A 19726-nucleotide genomic window follows, 5' to 3' on the forward strand; every position below is an offset into this window, starting at 1 on the left:
GTCATTTCTACATAATTCTGTCGTATTAGCTATATAGGTAATTTATATAACATTGTATAAAATGTTTTTGACTACAGAATTTGCTTAGTCACATTATTTTTACAAATTATTTTAGCTAATTTGGTAAATAAATAATATTAGCTACAGAATAATTTAATAATGTGTAAAATAATAATATAAATATATTAATAAATTAAACTGTTAGCTTTTTTTAAAATTATATTGTGTTTCATATTTATAAACCTACTTATACTATATAATCAGCTAGATCCTTTATTGTTAATTATTGAGATTTATATAATACTGAATTTTAATAATAAAAAAAAAAGTAAGATTAGTTTATTTAACAATCAGATATTATTAGGGTTAAAATTATTTCATCAACTCCATAACATGGTTTTAAAATAATAGATAATAATAATTTATAGCACAATGCACCTTCTATTAATAATGATATACACTTTTAAATAATAAATTTACAGCTGTTTATATATATTATATATTATCAGAACGAATGTGCTCTATAGAATTAAAAAAATAAGATAGCAAATATTTAATTTAAGCTATTAATATTTTCAACTAATTATTCAACTTTGAGCAAGTATGAATATTTGCAGTATAATTTGGCATGAGAAAATGAATATTTTTTCCAATTTGTTGATAGTTAAATACCTTTGAACGGCACATTTTTAACACGTGTTCAAAAAATTTGATAAATCCAATATACACGTGACTAATGAGAGGCAGACATATTTTCCTCGCCGTTAAATAATATACTCTTATTATATACAATCACACGCTACACGTCATTTCCTATTATTATTATTCAGGTGAGTAATTGTATTATTATATACTTGTATGATATGAATTACGTTTTCTCATTTGTAGCTAGTTTGAATACATATTATTTATCTTTAATCGACACTTATAAACAGTACATATACAACACTATCAAATTCAAATTATACGTCAAGTTGAATAGAACTTTGTGATTCGATAATATTTATACATAAAAGATACAAACATGTTTATTCATTATATTATACAAATCTAATACAGTAATACATATACAAGTATAATATAATACATATCATATACAGTGTACCCCACACAGAACTGAGATCTAAAAGCTTTTATTCATTTTAAAATAATGAAGCCAATGATGATTAATAACCCACATGATCAAATTATGGTATACATTATACATATAAATCATCAGAACATAATTAATATTGTAAATATATAGAATAATTTGTTTGCAATTAAAATAATTGAATATAAATGTTTAGAAAAATTAAATATTATTACATCTACTTAATTAAAATACTACTGATAACATACTAATGAGTAATGACATATGACAATTAGTTAACATTTATTTTATCATCCACCAAGTCTTAAATACGACCCCATAAAACTGGAAATAATTATAGAATGTGGATTTGTATATATTTTCATATATTTTGTTGAGACTATACTTTTCGATGGGATTAAACGAATAAAAAATCACGATAATTTGTTAGAGAACTCATAGAAAAAAGTGTATTAATGTATTATGCATATTGAAGATTTTTTCATAGGTATTTAAGAAGCTTATTTCATGCCTTCATGGGCCATGGCATATTGTATAGTAAAGTATTTTTTTTCTTTTTATACCTAGATTTGTTGATGTATAAATTCATAGGGTTAGGCTAATTTTCATTTGAATATTCAATCTTGTCAAAATTGAACTTAAAATGCCCATAAAAAGTGTTTAAGTTGCAGTAAAAATACAACTTTCGAAAAATTTTATAGGTTACAAATCCAAATAAATTTAATATTAAACTACTGGAAAGTATAAATATGATTATTAAAATTAAAAATATCTATTAAAACTATTAAATTCTAATATGAAGTTATATGTTACATAAAAAATTTAAATATAATCTACCTTATTGAATATTTTTTAATTATTTATATTAAATTTGTAAGTCTTAGCTTTAAAAATTGAACATTTTACAAAATTTTATTTTCAAAATAATTTTCAAATATTCGTAATTTTAATGAATTTGGTAAAAATTCTAATTAAGAAGTTTGTAAAAAAAAGTTTAGATATCTATAAATAGCACAAATAAAAAGATAAAATATTTTGAAAACTATATCATATTTAATAAATGCTAATATAAATATTTCATGTCTACAGTTATAAATTTTTAATTAAAAATAAAAAGAATTTGTCGAAAATTAGTTCTCTAAAATGTTGAAATTATGAATCTAAATTAAAGTGTGTCAGTTATTAAACTCGTCTGTGACGGAATTTGGCAACTTATTATACATCTACTTCATAAATTTTGATTTAAATTAATTAATATATACAATTTTCCCCATCAATTTAATCTTGAATTTATTTACGAGTACATTGCTAAATATTCAATAGTATATACATATTATCCATCAACATTAAAACAAAATAATATTTATAATATTTGATGTAATTTTAGTATTCATCCGAATTCTTTACTTTTTTTTTTTTAATTTATAAAATAATATTAGCCTTTAAATAAGTTTAAATACGCACACATTTATAATTCGAGATATTTTAAGGAAAAAAACAGATTCATTTAATAATTCAGAACAATATTATTTTTTTTTCGGTAAATCAAAACTTGTAACTTAATAATATAAATTCTAAACAATATAATAATATAAAAGGATAATTAATTTATGGATAAAATAAATCAACTTAGTTTACATTATAAGTTATAACACATGTAAAGTCATTTCTAAATTATAATGTTAAAACTATGATTTTAGTTTTAGACCTATTGAATAACATAAAATATATTATAATACAATTCAAAATAATAATTTATGTAAAATTGATTTATAAATATGTACCTATAAGCAATGACTAACTTTTAACTATAACTTAAACTTTGAATAATTCGAACGTGTATAGACTATATTTTTCACCTGCTATGTAATTACAATAGTTATTTTTGAAAAATAGTTTTTATTGCTAACAAAACGTGAGCATCATACAATAACAAAATAGAGTAATTACTTAAAAACTGTTTATAAAAAACATAGGGTAAAAAGAGGAAAAAAATCAAGAATTGCAATTGTTAAGGGAACCATATTTACTTATTATTACTATTATAATACTTTGTATAAGTACTGCTTAAAGCAGAGTGTACTACAGGAGGTGGTCAACGGGAAGGAAAAATATTTTATAACCAATCATATTCAATATATATTTTATATACAATTTGACGTTATATCTACGCTATTTCGGTTTTATACAACATCATAATAATATATAAAATAGTATTATATTACAATAATCCTGATTACATAATATTCAATACGTACACGACTATCGATTCTATTCAGGGTTGGATAAAAAACAATATTTTATTCAAAAAGTCAAAAAACGTAATTTCTTATGTTTTATTTGATTTAAACATGGATTGTTTTTTAATTCAAATTAATTTATAGGTAATATTGTAATTTAGACATTTAATAAAATCAATTAATATTTTATAAATATAGTGTAATGTAAATGATATGCAAGTATACATAAATTGTAAAAAAAAATCGTCCTTTTACAAATTCGGTTAATTATGTTCTTAAAGAACTTAAACTGACTCCTATAAATACACATTAAATTTATTTTTTATTGTACATATTTTCGCATATTTCAATTATTACAACTAAAAAGTGTATTTTTCAAATTTTGTTTTAAAACATGCGTTGAAATAAAATTGTTTTGTATATGAACCTTGTTTAATACGATTTTGCTTAAAACAGCCGACCCTGAATTACTATTACAATTTAAAATATAAATAATATTATAAATTTTATAATAAATATTAAATAGCCACGTCTCATATATCATATTATATACCTACTTATATAATATTATTATACGAGTGCGCGAGGTATAACGATCGTATAGTAATAAGGGTACACGAGTGTGCGAGTAAAGTCGATGACAACGTCCGCGCGCGACAACGTTATGTATCACACGACGCCGCTGGTGTGCAGTGTGGACGTTCAGTGCGCCTCCAGTGTAGTATAGTTGCCAGTGGTGGTGCTGTTGGTGACCGCGGCGGCGGTCACCACCACTTTCTGGAACGCGCCAAATATCTCGTAGACGCTCGCGTACGTGCCGGTAACGAACCCGAGCGCGCCCAACACCAACGTGGTGCAGTTCATCACCAATTTCCAGCTGAACAAGCCGTAACCATTGCCGCCATCATTAGCGCTGGTAACCGCCATATGGCATAGCGGCGGGAATATCAGCGCCAGGAACGTGCTGGCCACGGCACCCATCATCGATATGAAGAGGCTCAGATGTGGTATAACGTCAGCCGCGATGACTGCAACACGCAAGATAATGCACACACGTTATATTATAATAATATTATATACCTATGTTATTTATTAGCGGGGCTCGAAAATTCTAGCGAATGCATAAATATTTTTTTTTTTTGATAAGTCATAGAACATCGAAAGTAAGATACAAATTGTTTCACACTTTCCGACTTTCGTGATGTTGTACAAGACATTTTATTTTGATAATTTACACTTATTAACGATTTCTAATGCTATTTTGCTAATTTAGAGTTTTAAGTACAGCCACTAGTTATAGGCATATTTTTGTATAGTAAAGAAAATAAATAATATAATTCCAAAAAAGTAAGATGTAAATATACATGTATTTTGATCTATGAAATATTTTAAATCTATATATACATATATATTATGTAAAAAAATAATTTTAAGGGTTTCTTCATATACATATTTATATAGAGTGGGATAGTTAGTCTACATTCGGTAAAAATACCATATTTCCAGTTATACATTTGGTATGGGTATTAAAATTTGAAATACTGCTAGCCCTATAACTGATGTGAATTTTAGAAAAAGAAGATATTGTAGTCATGTACTTAAAATTTCCAGTTGTTGTATTCTTTATCCAAATATTTATGAGAACTGATTCAGCTATTTTCAATTTTCCATATTTCAATACGAACAGCAAAATGAAAATAGAACTTTGTCATATCTTACAACAATTTGTTTTATTCACATTTAATGCTCTTCAAATATTAAACAATATATATTTTTTTATTTTTTCCCTCTAATAGAATTTAAGATACCGTCAGCAAATACTAAAATCTATCTTGCACGGCTGCACATTACAAGTATTACCCATATGGACATATATAAATATTACGTATTACTGTATGATCATTATGATATTATACCTGGTAATCAAGAATACAATAAGGCACCGCGTACACGTGTTGTGTTAAGCACTCATAATTCGTAAATAGATACCTACAAGGCAGAATATATCAATACGACTTACGAGACTAAAAATATGTTGACATAAAATCCTAATAAATCCATAACATGAATGAAATATCATAAAAAATTGAACACGTGAACTAGACGTTTTCTTATGATCTGGCACGTAAGCTACAGAAAAGATTTTCATTCACGTCAATCATGTCAATAGGTACGTTAAAATCGTACATATAATAAGCATATATGTATTATGTATTATCAAAGCATAAAATACAATTATAAGCCCTATTTAAAAATTTAAATAAATACTAACAAGTAATGAGCACCAGTACTACACGTAAACCAGTTTCCCAAAGTAAAGGTGATCTGAAAGGGCCAAATTTTTTCTCGACTTTTGGCCATAAGATTTCAACTGGTACGTAGAATTGCAATGTATAAGTGCATATAATACCAAACATCATACTCGAAATTACAACTTTAGATAACCTGTAAAATACAATGATATATATGTACAATAAATTTGGTTTTAAAATCATATAAAATACTTACAAAAATTCTTCAGGTAAATTTAAAGTAAGGCTGCCTCGCACTGCATCTCCAAATCTTAAATACCCCATAAAACCGGTAAGAACTATAAGACTCGTAACAATTACCATGCCTACGTTCAATACTCCGAATGGAGACGAAAATTGTTTTGGTTTTTTCATTTCTTGCTCTAATGGTAAGACCTGAGAATATAATAATAAACATTAATTATAAATTTTAAAAATAGATACATATTTACAATAAAATTGTATTCCAGCAAAATTTACCAAACTAATTCCTTCGAATGAAAAAATACTGGTACCAAAATATAAAGGTATTGTTGTCCAATGAGCAATAGCGGATCTTGAAGATAATGGTGGTAGATCAATAGTACAATAGTACAGAATTACAACCAAACCCACAAGCATACACATGTTTGCTATTGCAGACAACCGTGCAATGAATTTTAAACTTCTAATAAGCGATGAAATCATTATAGGAACCATTGATATTAATATACTGATGTGCACGTCTAATTGTATATTATACCAACTCAACACCTGAAAACACATATTAACATAAGTTAAATTTGTTACTGGTATTCCTGTACAAAGTATTAATGATTTATATCCTGTTACTGCAATATTATGATTACCTATTTATTATTAATAAATTGAAAATTAAATAAAGTTGAACAATTATTATAAAATTAATGTGCTAAATTGAAAAGTACAGTAGCGTCGCTAATTCGAAGTACGTGGTAATCGGAACGGCTTCGAATGTACATCGCCACTGTTTTATTATTGCTTATGTAAAACAATAAAATAATAATCATAACGATTGTTACGACTGCATATCACACGTTTGAGTCGTTAAGATTCCATACGTCGATATCGATTGTTTGTCGCATGTCATACTTTATAGTGATTTAATTTTTTTTCGAAAAATGTAGCTACATGAAAATGGTCCCAAATAGGCAAATTTTAAATATATATTTACTTATAACCTATATTCTATTATATTGTAAATTATGTGATTGATTAAATATAATAAATTCTAGCGTATCTTTATTGTTAATATAGATCATAGGTAAAATTACTTAAATACAATATGACTTTGGCAATTGTCAAAAAACTTAAGGGACGTCATACCTATGTTGTCACTGAAACATACAACATATTACATTTGAATTCATCAGAATCAAGTTTGAGTTGTTAGCTTCAACATTAAAATTCATTAGCCTATATTATCAAGCTTGGTTACGAACATTATCTATGTAAACGTTGAATTTTACAATATTTCAATTTTTAATCGAATTATGATCATTTTAAATTTGTAATATATTATGTATTTACTCAAAAATCACTTAAAAATTAATGTACCTACATACATTTTTTATAAGAATATTTTAATTATTTTAAATTTAAAGTATAAATTGTATATAATATACTTTTGGTGTTAATTACACAATTAAAATTAATTAATAATATTATAAAAATCATAAATCATAATAATAAAGTATTATATTATATACAAGTATGTATATTTATAAACATAAAAGCAATTTGATACGATATTCTAGTTTATTTAACTTTTTGTAGAATATAAATTTTTATTTTTATTTTCATCTAATAAATAAAGAGCTATTAAAAATGTAATAATGTGGTGTTAATAACATTAAAAGACTGTTTTAATACTCGTTGAATAATTATAATAAATTAATGAAGCTTAATTATATCATCGATTATATCTTTCCTGATTTATTGTTGAAAACCAACCATAAAAAAAAATTGATATCTAATTATAAGTTTGCTATTAATTATGATACAATATAAATTATCGTGCATTTACTTGTTTAATATTATCGTTATCGCGAAAATAATACGATATCTCCACATTTAAATAAAGTAGAAAAAATATGATATAGAAAAATACATTTTGGAAACAATAGTTTACTTTACCTGTTGAATAGATTTTGATACAAAGAGAATATAAACACAACAAAATCCCAACTGAGTGATGACTATAAAACTGTTTACACTATTCCTGTACAACAAAATAAACATATTTACGTAATTAGTAAATCATATTACAAAATATACACATATATACATAAATATAATTTTATTAACGAAACAATTTCAGCACTATTATTAGTTAGAAATAATTCTTTAAAAAGTTATAACCATTGAGGAATATTAATTTTACAGTAATCGCAATATTAAATTGAATAATTTATTACATGTTGTTAGTATAATTGTTAATCAACATATTTTAATGTTTTATATATAAAACTATGATAACTATATAAGTTAGCTGATTGTCACTAACCGGAAAAACACTGAGTAACTTTGAAATCGCTGTGGTCCAGTTTGGAAAGATAATTCTACTGTCTCGGCAAATTGTGGATTATGTTGTAATTTAAGTTTTTCTTTAACACTTTTTGAACACTGTACCTAAAAATATCGTTCTGTTTAATAGGTATGTAATATTTTTATATAGTTAGTCCAGCACAGAGTGATTCACCAAGCATACTCATTTCCGTTTTTTATTTTAATCATACTTTTATTCAAATTACGATTTTTGGAATTTCTTAGTATTGATACTTAGACCATATTATCAAATACTTTAACTATTTTATACTATTCTTTAGTGATACAATGTCCATATTTCAAATAAGAACCATCCTTTTTTACTAAAATTATTAATTAAATGATTTTTTTGAATATATATATAAATCGAATGAATTGTTTCTACGTTTCTTAATGTATTAAAAATTAGTCCATAGTAAGTTTAAAAAATACCTATGACCTTAATATAGCTTTGATCATTTCAAAGTTATAATAATTAGTTATTAATTAATACAAATATATTACTAAATAAAAAATTGTGCTATAAAATATATTAATAAGGATTATTTACCTTAGTGCATTAAGTTTGATAACTCAGAAACTACTCAGACACTGAGATTATCAACATTTTCAAAAATATTATGAACGCCATATACCCGTATGTTCTTTATTATTTTTAATACTAGAATGAATTAACTCATTGCCCATAACTTTATAGTACCTAGGTACATAGTCTGTCTTTTTATGTTAGTTCTTTTTCGTCATTTTAATTTTTCAGTGAGTTATGAGCACTCTTATACTGTACTCATAATTTATTTATAAATTTAAATTTCGTAAACAACTAATCTAAAAGCACAATTATTGTTCTTAAGTACATTTAATTTTAATAATAGTTCAACTCACTGTAATATTAAAGCAAATAACATAAAACTGATTTTGCTTAACTCAAATTTACTATGTTATACGTTTATACACAAAGGTTATATGGCGTCTTCTTAAAAATTTACAAAAAAAAAAAAATTATTCTTATTTAAAAAGATAAGTCTAAATTGTCACAGATAAATAGTATTAAATAATCGAAGTATATGAAAGCGTGGTCTTGAATAAGTATACTTCATAATTCGGAAAATTAGAATTGGTATGAATAAATAAATTAATAAATAATATTAAAGCGATCGATTATATTTGGTGAATCGACTTATCAACCTATGAATAGTAATAAATATTTTCTTTCAAGTTTAAATATATAAAAACAAGTATCCATATTGAAATATAAAAATATTGTCCTGAAATGCCATAAATAGCACAAAATCTATATTCCCAAAATAGCTATAAATACGTTAAAAATTGGTCATTGATAATTTTTTTTATTTTATAATTATTAGATACAAGAAATTTGGAAAATAGCTACGTAAAACCTATCTGAAAATGTTCAAAGTCGTATAATTATATTTATTATGTAATTTGAAAACAATAAATAACCTAACTGGCCATCAACTAGACCAAAAGCAGAGAAAACACTCCTATTCATTACCAGTTAGAAAAGTAGCCAAGTAGGTACCTAATTATAAAATAATCTAAGTTTTGAAAAAATGTAATAAGAAATTAATTTAATAAGCACCTAATAATACATAAACGTATAAATACTCGAGTGACCTTTAGTTTTGTTTAGAATCATTTTAATTAGTGTTAATTTAATATTAATTGTTTCACAATTTAATATTTATTTTGGCACACCAATGGCATCCTCTAGAACCATTTTCTCCATATGTGAAAAATACTTTGTACTTCGTTTTATATACAAAATACAAAATATATATACATACTATATTTATTATATTAAATTTGAAAAAGTGTTTATTATTTGTTAACTATAAATTATAAAACATACCTACACTACAACTGTTATCTACTATACACATTTAATATATTTAATTTAAAGATCATATTTTAAAATATTTTTCAACATTTTTTGATTCTTTGAGACCAGGAAGTTCTAAGATTGCGAATAAATAAGGAGTGCATTATTTTATCAAACCGATAACCCATTAACTTTTGTATTATGAAATGGTGTTATTCATACTTAAATAAATAAATATAAATAATTTGACATAATATTAATTAGAATGAGAAATTTGGAAAAATTATTTATTTTATTACATTATTAGTTATTTATAAAATTATAAAAATAATTTATTAAATTATATCAAATCAATTATTATTATTTTTACTTGATATCTTAAAAAAAATATTCAAGTAATCTAAATAAATAATTTCAACGATCATATACTTGTTTTTTACCCAAAATATTACATTTAAACTATATTTACATTCACTTTTAATTTAACTAAAAATTTAAATAACATTTCCAATACCAAAAAGTATTTTTTTTCATTTTAATGAATAATATTTCTGTGAGCAAGAACCAAATCCCTCTTTTTTCAGTTTAGACAAAAAGGACATTAAGGCCAAAATCAAAAGGTTAATTTTGAGCGAAAACAAGTCCAACAGGTTTAACATTTTACAATAAACAAGACTGTAATGATCATATTATTTTTACTCAATGTAAGATAGATCGACTAAACATTAAAAAAAAAAAAAATTATTTATAATTTGATTTATGTGCGGGTATCCCATTTAATGTAGCACTTATTATTTCAAAAAACTTAACGTTTTTGAAAATATTTCTTTTAGATAATTTTAAATCGTTACAAAACATACATTTTTATATTTTTACTAATTTTTACCGTTAACATTTTTTAAGTTTTTTTCATTTAAAATGTAAAATATATTTTCTAAAAAACGTTCATAATTTTTTAAATAATCAGTGACTCCGTTAAATCGATTACCTTCAAGTATAAGTATATGTATAATACTATAATGTAATAGGTATATTAAATAATAAATATTATTAATAATTACCTACTCATTAAAGATTGAAAATGCATTATATTTTTATGAATAAGTTATAAAAATGATTTACATCGCCGGATTTCCAAAAAAATTAAATTATACACTAATAATACTTCATTATAATTATTGTAAAAGTTTACGTTGCAGTTGCATATTATCTACAATAGTAAACAATATTTAATGTTTATTATATTATTTTTAATTTTGTAATCCAACTTGTTGTCAGTATAAAAGTTATTAAAATATGAACTTAAAATTTACTAAAAACAGCTCTCCTTATTTATTCACTTAATATTTATTTAGTTTTAACAAAAATATTTGATTATTTATTTTAAAATTGTATTTAAGTTATCTCATAAATTATAATTATATTTAATGTAAGCAGATAATAAACATTTATGCAATTGGTAAAAATCTAAATCATTATTATTTATCAGCAATATAAAAGAATAAAAATAACTTGTTTTATAAATTACAAAGCTGCAATAGTTACCTACTACCTGAGTTAAAACCTGGTTTAACCATATATAAAAAGTTGAAATACTTTTGTTGAATAAAATAATTTTATAATAATTTCTTACTAATACATGTTGATTGTAAACACAGATAATTCCAATGATACATGTTAAAATTGGTGACAAAAGTAATCCTCCGTTTTTAAATGCATCTCCCATAGCTAAAATTCCACATCCAACGTTTCCTTTCAACATATTTATCAGTGTATCTAGATAACTAAAACAATTTTTAATGTTTATATAAATTGTATTTTATTTTATCAAGAAACGTATTATAGTTTATAGCACTTACGATGTTGGATGTGCAGTTGGATTATAGACTATAGACAATATGCTAAGTCTGTGTTCGGCATTTTCTCTTTTTATCTGTTCGTTTTTCCCATTTGACCGAATATTAACACAATCCGACTTCCATTTCTCTTTGGCCATATTACCGTTCTCAATCATTAAAAGCGACAAAGTCTCGTCGTCTGCGGATTTAGCTGATCTCGATTGTATGGATAATTTGTCACTTTTCTCAGATTGATCACCCTATAAAAGTAAACAAATAAACAGATAATTAACATTTTAAATTCTATACATTATAATCCAATCACATATTTACACTGTATAAAGTATTACAATTATTTAATTATTATACTGTTTTAAAAATAATTAAAAAAACAACAGGTTAAGTTTATTGAATAAATGCCTAGATATAGAAATTTAAGAACCTACTATAAAATGATAATTTCATTAAATTCCAGTTATATTATACAATAACCACATGTCATACAATATTATTTATCAATATTCATAGATTCAGATCAAATTAAAATAAATACTATACTTAATCAACAATATAAATTATATAATATATATATATCAATTATAATATAGATCAATATTAATGGATAACACTATTGTATCGATGGATCAGTAATACTCTTAAATATATATTTCATTTTTAATTATTAAACTATTATAAAATTCAAAACACTTATAGTCTTCTCTGTTGAGCATTTGAGGAAGTAGAAAAAAAGAATAAATAGATAAATAGATTCAAAAACAGCGTTGTTAAATTTCTATAAAATAATACATTTTTTAGTTATGAACTAAAATAACCATATATAATCATTCCAAAAATGTGTACACTGGTATTATAATATATTTATATTTTTAACAAAAATACTAAATGTAAGTATTTAAATACATGTACAATCAATGGTTTATTATTATTTATTAGGTAATTGTTTATATATAGTTTATAAAATGTATCAATGAAGGTACATAATTATAATAAAATATATATTATATATACTATGCATAAAAATATTGTGACTTTTTTTATATTTGTATAACTTGAATTAAATTTTTATTGTCTACCATTGTAATTTTTAACTTTAAATTGAAAGCAATTTTTATCTATATTTGTATTAACACTTGTTATTATATTTATATCTACAATAGAAATTAGTAATTACGGTATTAAATCAAAATATTATAAGTTTATATATCTACATTTATATTACTAAGTGGATTACATAGATAATAAAAATAAATTCGTTTGTGTGCATGTGTAGTGTGTAATTGTATATTGTAAAAACTATCAATACCTAAGTATATTAAATAATTGTAAATAAATTATCATTGTTTTATTAAAGTACTAGATAACAGCAAAGCATGCGTTCAAGCATGAATTCTAAGACCTAAGATGCATTTCTACTGGGCTTTCATGAATTAACAAAAGGTTAATTAAATAGAAATGTTCGCCTGTGTTGCGACTTTCAACTACAACTTCTGACACCAACATAATATGTATCAGCATTCAATGTGACTAATGTTTAATTATAGTTAGCAGTTACAGTACCTACTGTTCAATTCTGTTATCATATCATGTGTAATTATTTTTAGTAAATATTAATTGGTTAATGATAATAAATAGATTTGTGTATACATGATGAATGGTTTAATTTAATTGTAATTTAAATACCATAATTATAACTTTAAAAATTGAAATACAACTAGAAATCATAATTTATTTAACATAGTAAAAAATAACTTTTTTTAATATTTATGTATAGAACTCAAATATTGTAAAACTTTAAAATTTAAATATTATTAACCTATGTAATTGATTTATTAATATTTTTAAATTAATCTATTACATTTCTAGTGAATTAAGTAGGTTAGTAGGTATGTGACTAATTAATACCTAAATAATTGCATGTACTTGTAATGCATTTTTAATATAAATATTCATTTGAATTACAATAATTTATTACATTCACACATTATAATACACTTTAATCGAAGAATCAAGAAATAATGTTTACTAATATATTATATTTAGGGACTAGTATGCAATTGTATATTTCTATTTATTGATAATCTGAGCCTAATAAGTTAGTGGACGAAATTTGATTCTGCATATTTTCGTAGATTTATAATTATCACAGATATGTTGACATTTTTTAAAAATATAATGCTTATACTGAAAAAAAATAGTATTAATCTAATATTATTACCTAATAAAAGATATATACAAATAAAATTAACTATTTTTACCCAAACTTTGAATTTTTGAAAAATTGTATAGAACAATTTTCGATAATGATTTAGTATTTATTTATTCAAATTGTGGAATTTTAATACTAACTATAAAATGAGCTTAAAAACACAGATTTCTGTTGGCTCATTCAATCGAGATTTAAAGAGGTAACTATTGTGCAAAAGGCGTTGAAGTAAACAATAAATTTAAGCAAATCATGAAAAAAAATTATGGGTTTTAACAATTATCATACATATCTAACATTATATATCTAGAGAAGAGACTGCGATAAATAAAATACTAGAACTAAACAACAATGACTTTATAATATACTTAAAGTATGCCCAATATCTTCTACGGGTGTAGAACAGTTTTTCCGTTCAAAAACATATATCGGTCTGTATTTTACTTTGAAAATGTATCCAAGCATTTGTTATAAACTTTAATTTTCCAGGTAATCCATAAAAAAAATCTACTATTTAATACATATTTAATTAATTGATTATTTGTTCATACATTTTTTAGACGAGTAAACTAACTGACGACAAAATGTGCTAGTCAATACACAGTTCATTCAATTATTTCAACTATTTTTAATAATTTACAATTATTTAATACATCATAAAATCTTTTATACTAAACTTGTTTCAAAAATTATTATTAAAATAAATATTTTTTATACATATCATATTTTGCATATTTCAATAATAGTGAGTGCATGCATATTTCTTTCGTTTTTAGTGCATTTAATTCCGAGCCCTAAATTTATAATATCTATAATATATATAATACCAAAAAGTAAGCTAATAATTGTATTTCCTAAATAAATGTTTTTGAATTCTAGTCTCTACCAAATTTATATAGAATGAAATTCAATAATTTATAAGTTGTCTATATATTTTCATATTCACATAGACATATATAACTTTTATAAAAATAAATCGAAAACATTCTTGGAAATATAATTATAAGCTAATTAAAACTTTGATTTTTTTTTTCAATAAAGTAACATGTTTTCTCAAAATTTAAGTTTAAATTCTTACTGATTTTAGGTCGGCAGAAGCCACTAATTTTAAAATATCATTCCCGTTTATTGATGTAGTAATCTCTTCTGCGGGTAACATGATTATTCCAAATAAAATATCCTGTATGGAAAAAAAAATCTTCCTGGGAAACCAAACTTCGCCGAACTACCGAATCAAATAGCGTCTAGTTATGAACTAACGTGACCCTCCATTTAGATTTAAAGCAAACAATCGACTATACAAAAATAGTAGGTAAAATTAATGTTAACGAACAATATCGCTCCTCGTATCACCTTGATAAAACCTACCTCTTTAATTTTTCGTACAATCTAATTGAAAAATCAATTATTTTTATAAAGAGCTACTTGAAAATATACAACGTTTATAGATAACTCATAAGTACAACAAATACCAATTTATTTTACTAAAATTTAACTGTATAAATTAGTGTTTAAACTATTACTAAACATTAAGCACTAGGCCCTATGTATTTGATATGAATTCATAAAAAATAAAGTTTATTCATAGAATAAATAGTAGATATAAATATAAAATATTATGAATGCAATTAAAATTAATTTAATTATTTTACTACTTAAAAAATTTAAATTATGAGAACTAAAAAAAAGTCTTAGTTAAATGATTTTTATTGCATTGAATTTGAATTTTATTTATGTACAATTAAATAAATCCCTAATAGTCAACAACAATTTATTGGTTTTTTTGCAGTTACATCTAAAAGAAAAAACAAATTGTATTTTTAGTCAATTTAAAAAAGTAATAAAAATTCTATTGGTACATTTAGGCCATATAAATTTTGTTACATGTTGTAATTTGTAAATCGTAATAGTTCAATCATCATTACAATATCTTTATATTAAATCGTTAATACCTTACTTTACAACTTTATATTAAGTTTTAAAATTGAAAGAACAAAAATAAAAATAAATTTTCTTTTATAGCGATTTTTTTTTTAAATTTTTATAATTGATAGTATAAATGGGATAAACTGAAAACGGTGTTAATCAAAAAAGTTAAGGTAACAAACAGGACTTTTTGGAAAATTATTAAACAATCATGCTAAAATCTCACTCACACTTTTCAAAGGAGATAAAAAGTATTTTCTTTAAAATTATTAAAATATATTACGTTTACGACAAAATTGTCTATAATACCTATACGGTAGTGATTCTTCGCAAAATTATCTATTAGTTTATTTCATTATTTCAAATATATTTTTATGTAAGCGTAAAGGCTAGGTCAGACAAGCAGACTAAAGTTAACTAAATAAAATGTTTTATTTTATTAATTGTCTAATTAAATGTTTTATTATTTAAAGTATTTGTTCCCATTCCAGCGATGGAAACATATTATAATTGATATTTACTAATTATTTATTTAATTATTAAACATAATAAAAACGTACTCAAATATTCAAATGAACTTATTTACATTAATATTTAAAAAATAATCAAATACAAGTATTCAGTTATATTTTGTATTATAAGTCTATAAACCAGCGGTTCCCAAACTTTTTTCTATCGTGGCACATTATTATTAGTTATTATAAGTCACGGCACACTTTGAATAAATATTATCCACTTGTCGAATAATAAGTAATAATTAATCATCTCATAATTTAAAAAAAAAAATGAAAAAGTACTTCCCATATTTGCCTATTAACGAATATGATTGGGCGCGCAATCCTTTTGCAGTAACATCAGATATAATATCACATCTACAGGATTAGTTGAACAAGAACAACTTTTAGAACTTCAATCTGATCGTTCATTGAAATTAAAATTTATTTAATGAACTTAAACTGTTCCAGTTTTGGAGTCTTATTAAAACATAGTATCCACTATCCGATTATTACAGAAATTTCAATAAATATATTATTACCATTTTCTACAACATACCTACCTCTGTGAACTTAGGTTTTCCGCACTAACCAATATTAGAAATAAAAAACATGAACTACTTTTATCAGCTGAACAAGAAATGCTGGTGTGTTAATTTGTCAATCCCTCCTAGAATTGAACTATTATGCAAACAACATCAAACACACGGTTTACACTAAAATTTATTATTATATCTCTTTTTTTTGTAATTTTAAAGTTCATTTTTATATTAATTATATTTAAGTATTTGAAACAAATCATTATAGATTTTTTTTATAAAAAAAGTTCAAGTTATCGCGGCACACCTTTCAAATTTCACTTTGGGAAACACTGCTATAAACTATAGTCAATGGTCTAATATATAAAATGTTATTTACTATTACTAGGTATAAATAGGTATTATTTTAATAATAGGTATTAATTAGGTATACCATATAGACATAGAGATATAATATTAGTGAAATATAGGTAGATACCTGTAATATTATTATAAAAACTTGGTACTTGTTTTATCATAAAATCGTCTTTTAAACCAATAATTTTAACAATCAAATTTTTCATGTCTATTGCGAATAGAAATGTTAACAAAGATAAATAATAAAAACTAAAAATAACGCTGCACACGAATTGCGTCCCAAAATCCCTTTTCTACATGAATTGCGTCCCGGTGATATTAACGACTACATTGTGTCCCAACGTAAAAACATTATTTTCTTCCTTTTTATATAGACTTAGGGTTGTCAATAGCAAATTATAACTATCAATAGATTAAAAATATTAATTTTTGTTTGTAATATACAATTAGAAATAAGTAAAATGAAAATGTGTAGGTTTAAATTATAGCAGTGTGCAATATAATAATTAAAATTAAAATAAGAAATAAAAGTTATAAATATAAAAATTAAAAAAAAAAACTAGTAAAAACTTGGATAGAAAACCTAATTTTTTTTTTAATTTTTGACTCAAACCAACCGTTTAAATTATCCTCCACCAACTTTGACCTAAATGAAATCTACATCCTTTAATTTTAATTGATGGCAATACAATTAATAATATATGATGAATGAATTGCTTTTTCGAGATCGAAAAGTAATATTTTAAATGAAAAATTGATATTATTTTTTAGAAATTCAGATTTGAGATGTGTAAATATTTTAGTATAAATATCTATATTATATGTATATAATTTTTTTTGACTATCATTAATTACTAATTGATTAGTTATATAGATATTTAATGAAAATAATACTAATTAGTTTTTAATATTATAGAGTCCATATGATCAAATAAATAATACTGTCACATTAAAACCATTTTTAATTCTGAACAGAGCAATAGTAAAATTAACGAACGGACCTAACCTGGCATGTTTGTTTGTAAGTCAAAAAGGTTTAAAAATGAAATACAATATGTCAATATATCCCTAATAAGTTTCTCTTACAGCAAATAAAAAATGAATAGCCACAACTTATTAAGTGTTTGAACTGTACGAAGCTTAAATTTTGAAGATTTTAAAGCAACCTAAAATGTTTATAAGTAATTAAAGTTAAAATATTGACTACATAGGATAATCTAACTTACGCATTGGTATAATAACGATTCTTGTTTCTTGCTATTATTCATATATGAACTTAACATATCTCACTATTATTTACATTATCTGTTTTCATACGGCATGCACAGTGAAATTTCAAATAATTTAGAAAATAAATAAGCTATTAGTAATTAAAGCCACAAATATATGAAATTACTAACACTACCTCATGCAATATTGACATAAAAGTTAATTAATCACAGTAATATGATACACCAAATAATAAAATAATTAATAATATATTATACTCTATGTTTTTAGAAAAATAAATTAGTACCTATAATAGGTAGATAGTAATTTAAAGATGTATTTAAAATTCCTGTACGGCTATACCCTTCAACCATAACTTATATAATAAAACCGGTGTTTCCGAATTACATATGAAATTATTATTTAGGTCAAATTGCGTGCAATTTTTTCTTTACGACAGAGCTGATATTTGTATGCGTGGTTCATTTACGACAGAGCTGATTTACTCGAAATCAAGTGACATATTATTTAACATTTAGACATTTAGTAATAATGATAAAATGTATAATAAATTGTACATAGCAAAAAAATTAAAACGGGGAAAAGTAGGCAACCACTCTGCTGTACAATATGAGTCGAGTGTAAGTACCTCATCATTGAGTAGGTCACTGTTAAATTTGAATTCAATGATAAATCATTGCAAACGGAAAATAATACTGAGTGGAAACAGTCTGTCAGCCTATTATTATATAAATTACTGTATATTGCTATTAATTATTATAATATTTTTTTTTTTACTATTAGTAATACAGTATAAATTATAAATAGGTAATTGTATAAAATTAATCAAAATGTTTTGTGTATATGCAATGTAATAATATACGCGTGAACGTTTCAAATTCCTATAAAAAATATTTTTGAATTACAACAAAATAACTAAATTTGTTGTTCTTTATTTAAATATTGAATTTTGTCTAAACTTAAACTTCTAATGTTTATATAAAAAAAAAATAACTTAAATATTATTTAAATATTATTGTTTCAGTATGAATTAATTATGATGAACCTTGTGTTAAACTTTCCAATTTTAGGCATGAAGATTAAAAAAAT

At 23.5% G+C, this 19726-nt stretch overlaps 1 protein-coding gene across 5 annotated transcripts in view; it reads right to left on the reverse strand.

Moving 5' to 3' along the window:
• Positions 1 to 1000: 1000 nt before the first annotated feature.
• The window catches only part of LOC132921113 (proton-coupled amino acid transporter-like protein CG1139), a 30876-nt gene continuing 12150 nt past the window's right edge, over positions 1001 to 19726 (reverse strand). For 4 of the 5 annotated variants that reach the window (XM_060983958.1, XM_060983956.1, XM_060983957.1 and 1 more), the window contains exons 2-9: positions 11889 to 12127; positions 11663 to 11813; positions 8149 to 8273; positions 7779 to 7863; positions 6105 to 6377; positions 5842 to 6020; positions 5606 to 5778; positions 1001 to 4361 (exon numbers count right to left, since the gene is read on the reverse strand). In XM_060983958.1, the coding sequence (XP_060839941.1) occupies positions 4036 to 4361; positions 5606 to 5778; positions 5842 to 6020; positions 6105 to 6377; positions 7779 to 7863; positions 8149 to 8273; positions 11663 to 11813; positions 11889 to 12043 (1467 nt within the window). In that variant the 5' untranslated portion in view covers positions 12044 to 12127 and the 3' untranslated portion in view covers positions 1001 to 4035. Of the gene's footprint in view, positions 4362 to 5605; positions 5779 to 5841; positions 6021 to 6104; positions 6378 to 7778; positions 7864 to 8148; positions 8274 to 11662; positions 11814 to 11888; positions 12128 to 15169; positions 15368 to 19726 lie in introns of those variants that run through there. The other variant, XM_060983954.1, reaches the window with a different exon arrangement.

Source organism: Rhopalosiphum padi, chromosome 2, assembly GCF_020882245.1.
Source record: "Rhopalosiphum padi isolate XX-2018 chromosome 2, ASM2088224v1, whole genome shotgun sequence".
NCBI classification, from domain to species: Eukaryota; Metazoa; Arthropoda; class Insecta; order Hemiptera; family Aphididae; genus Rhopalosiphum; species Rhopalosiphum padi.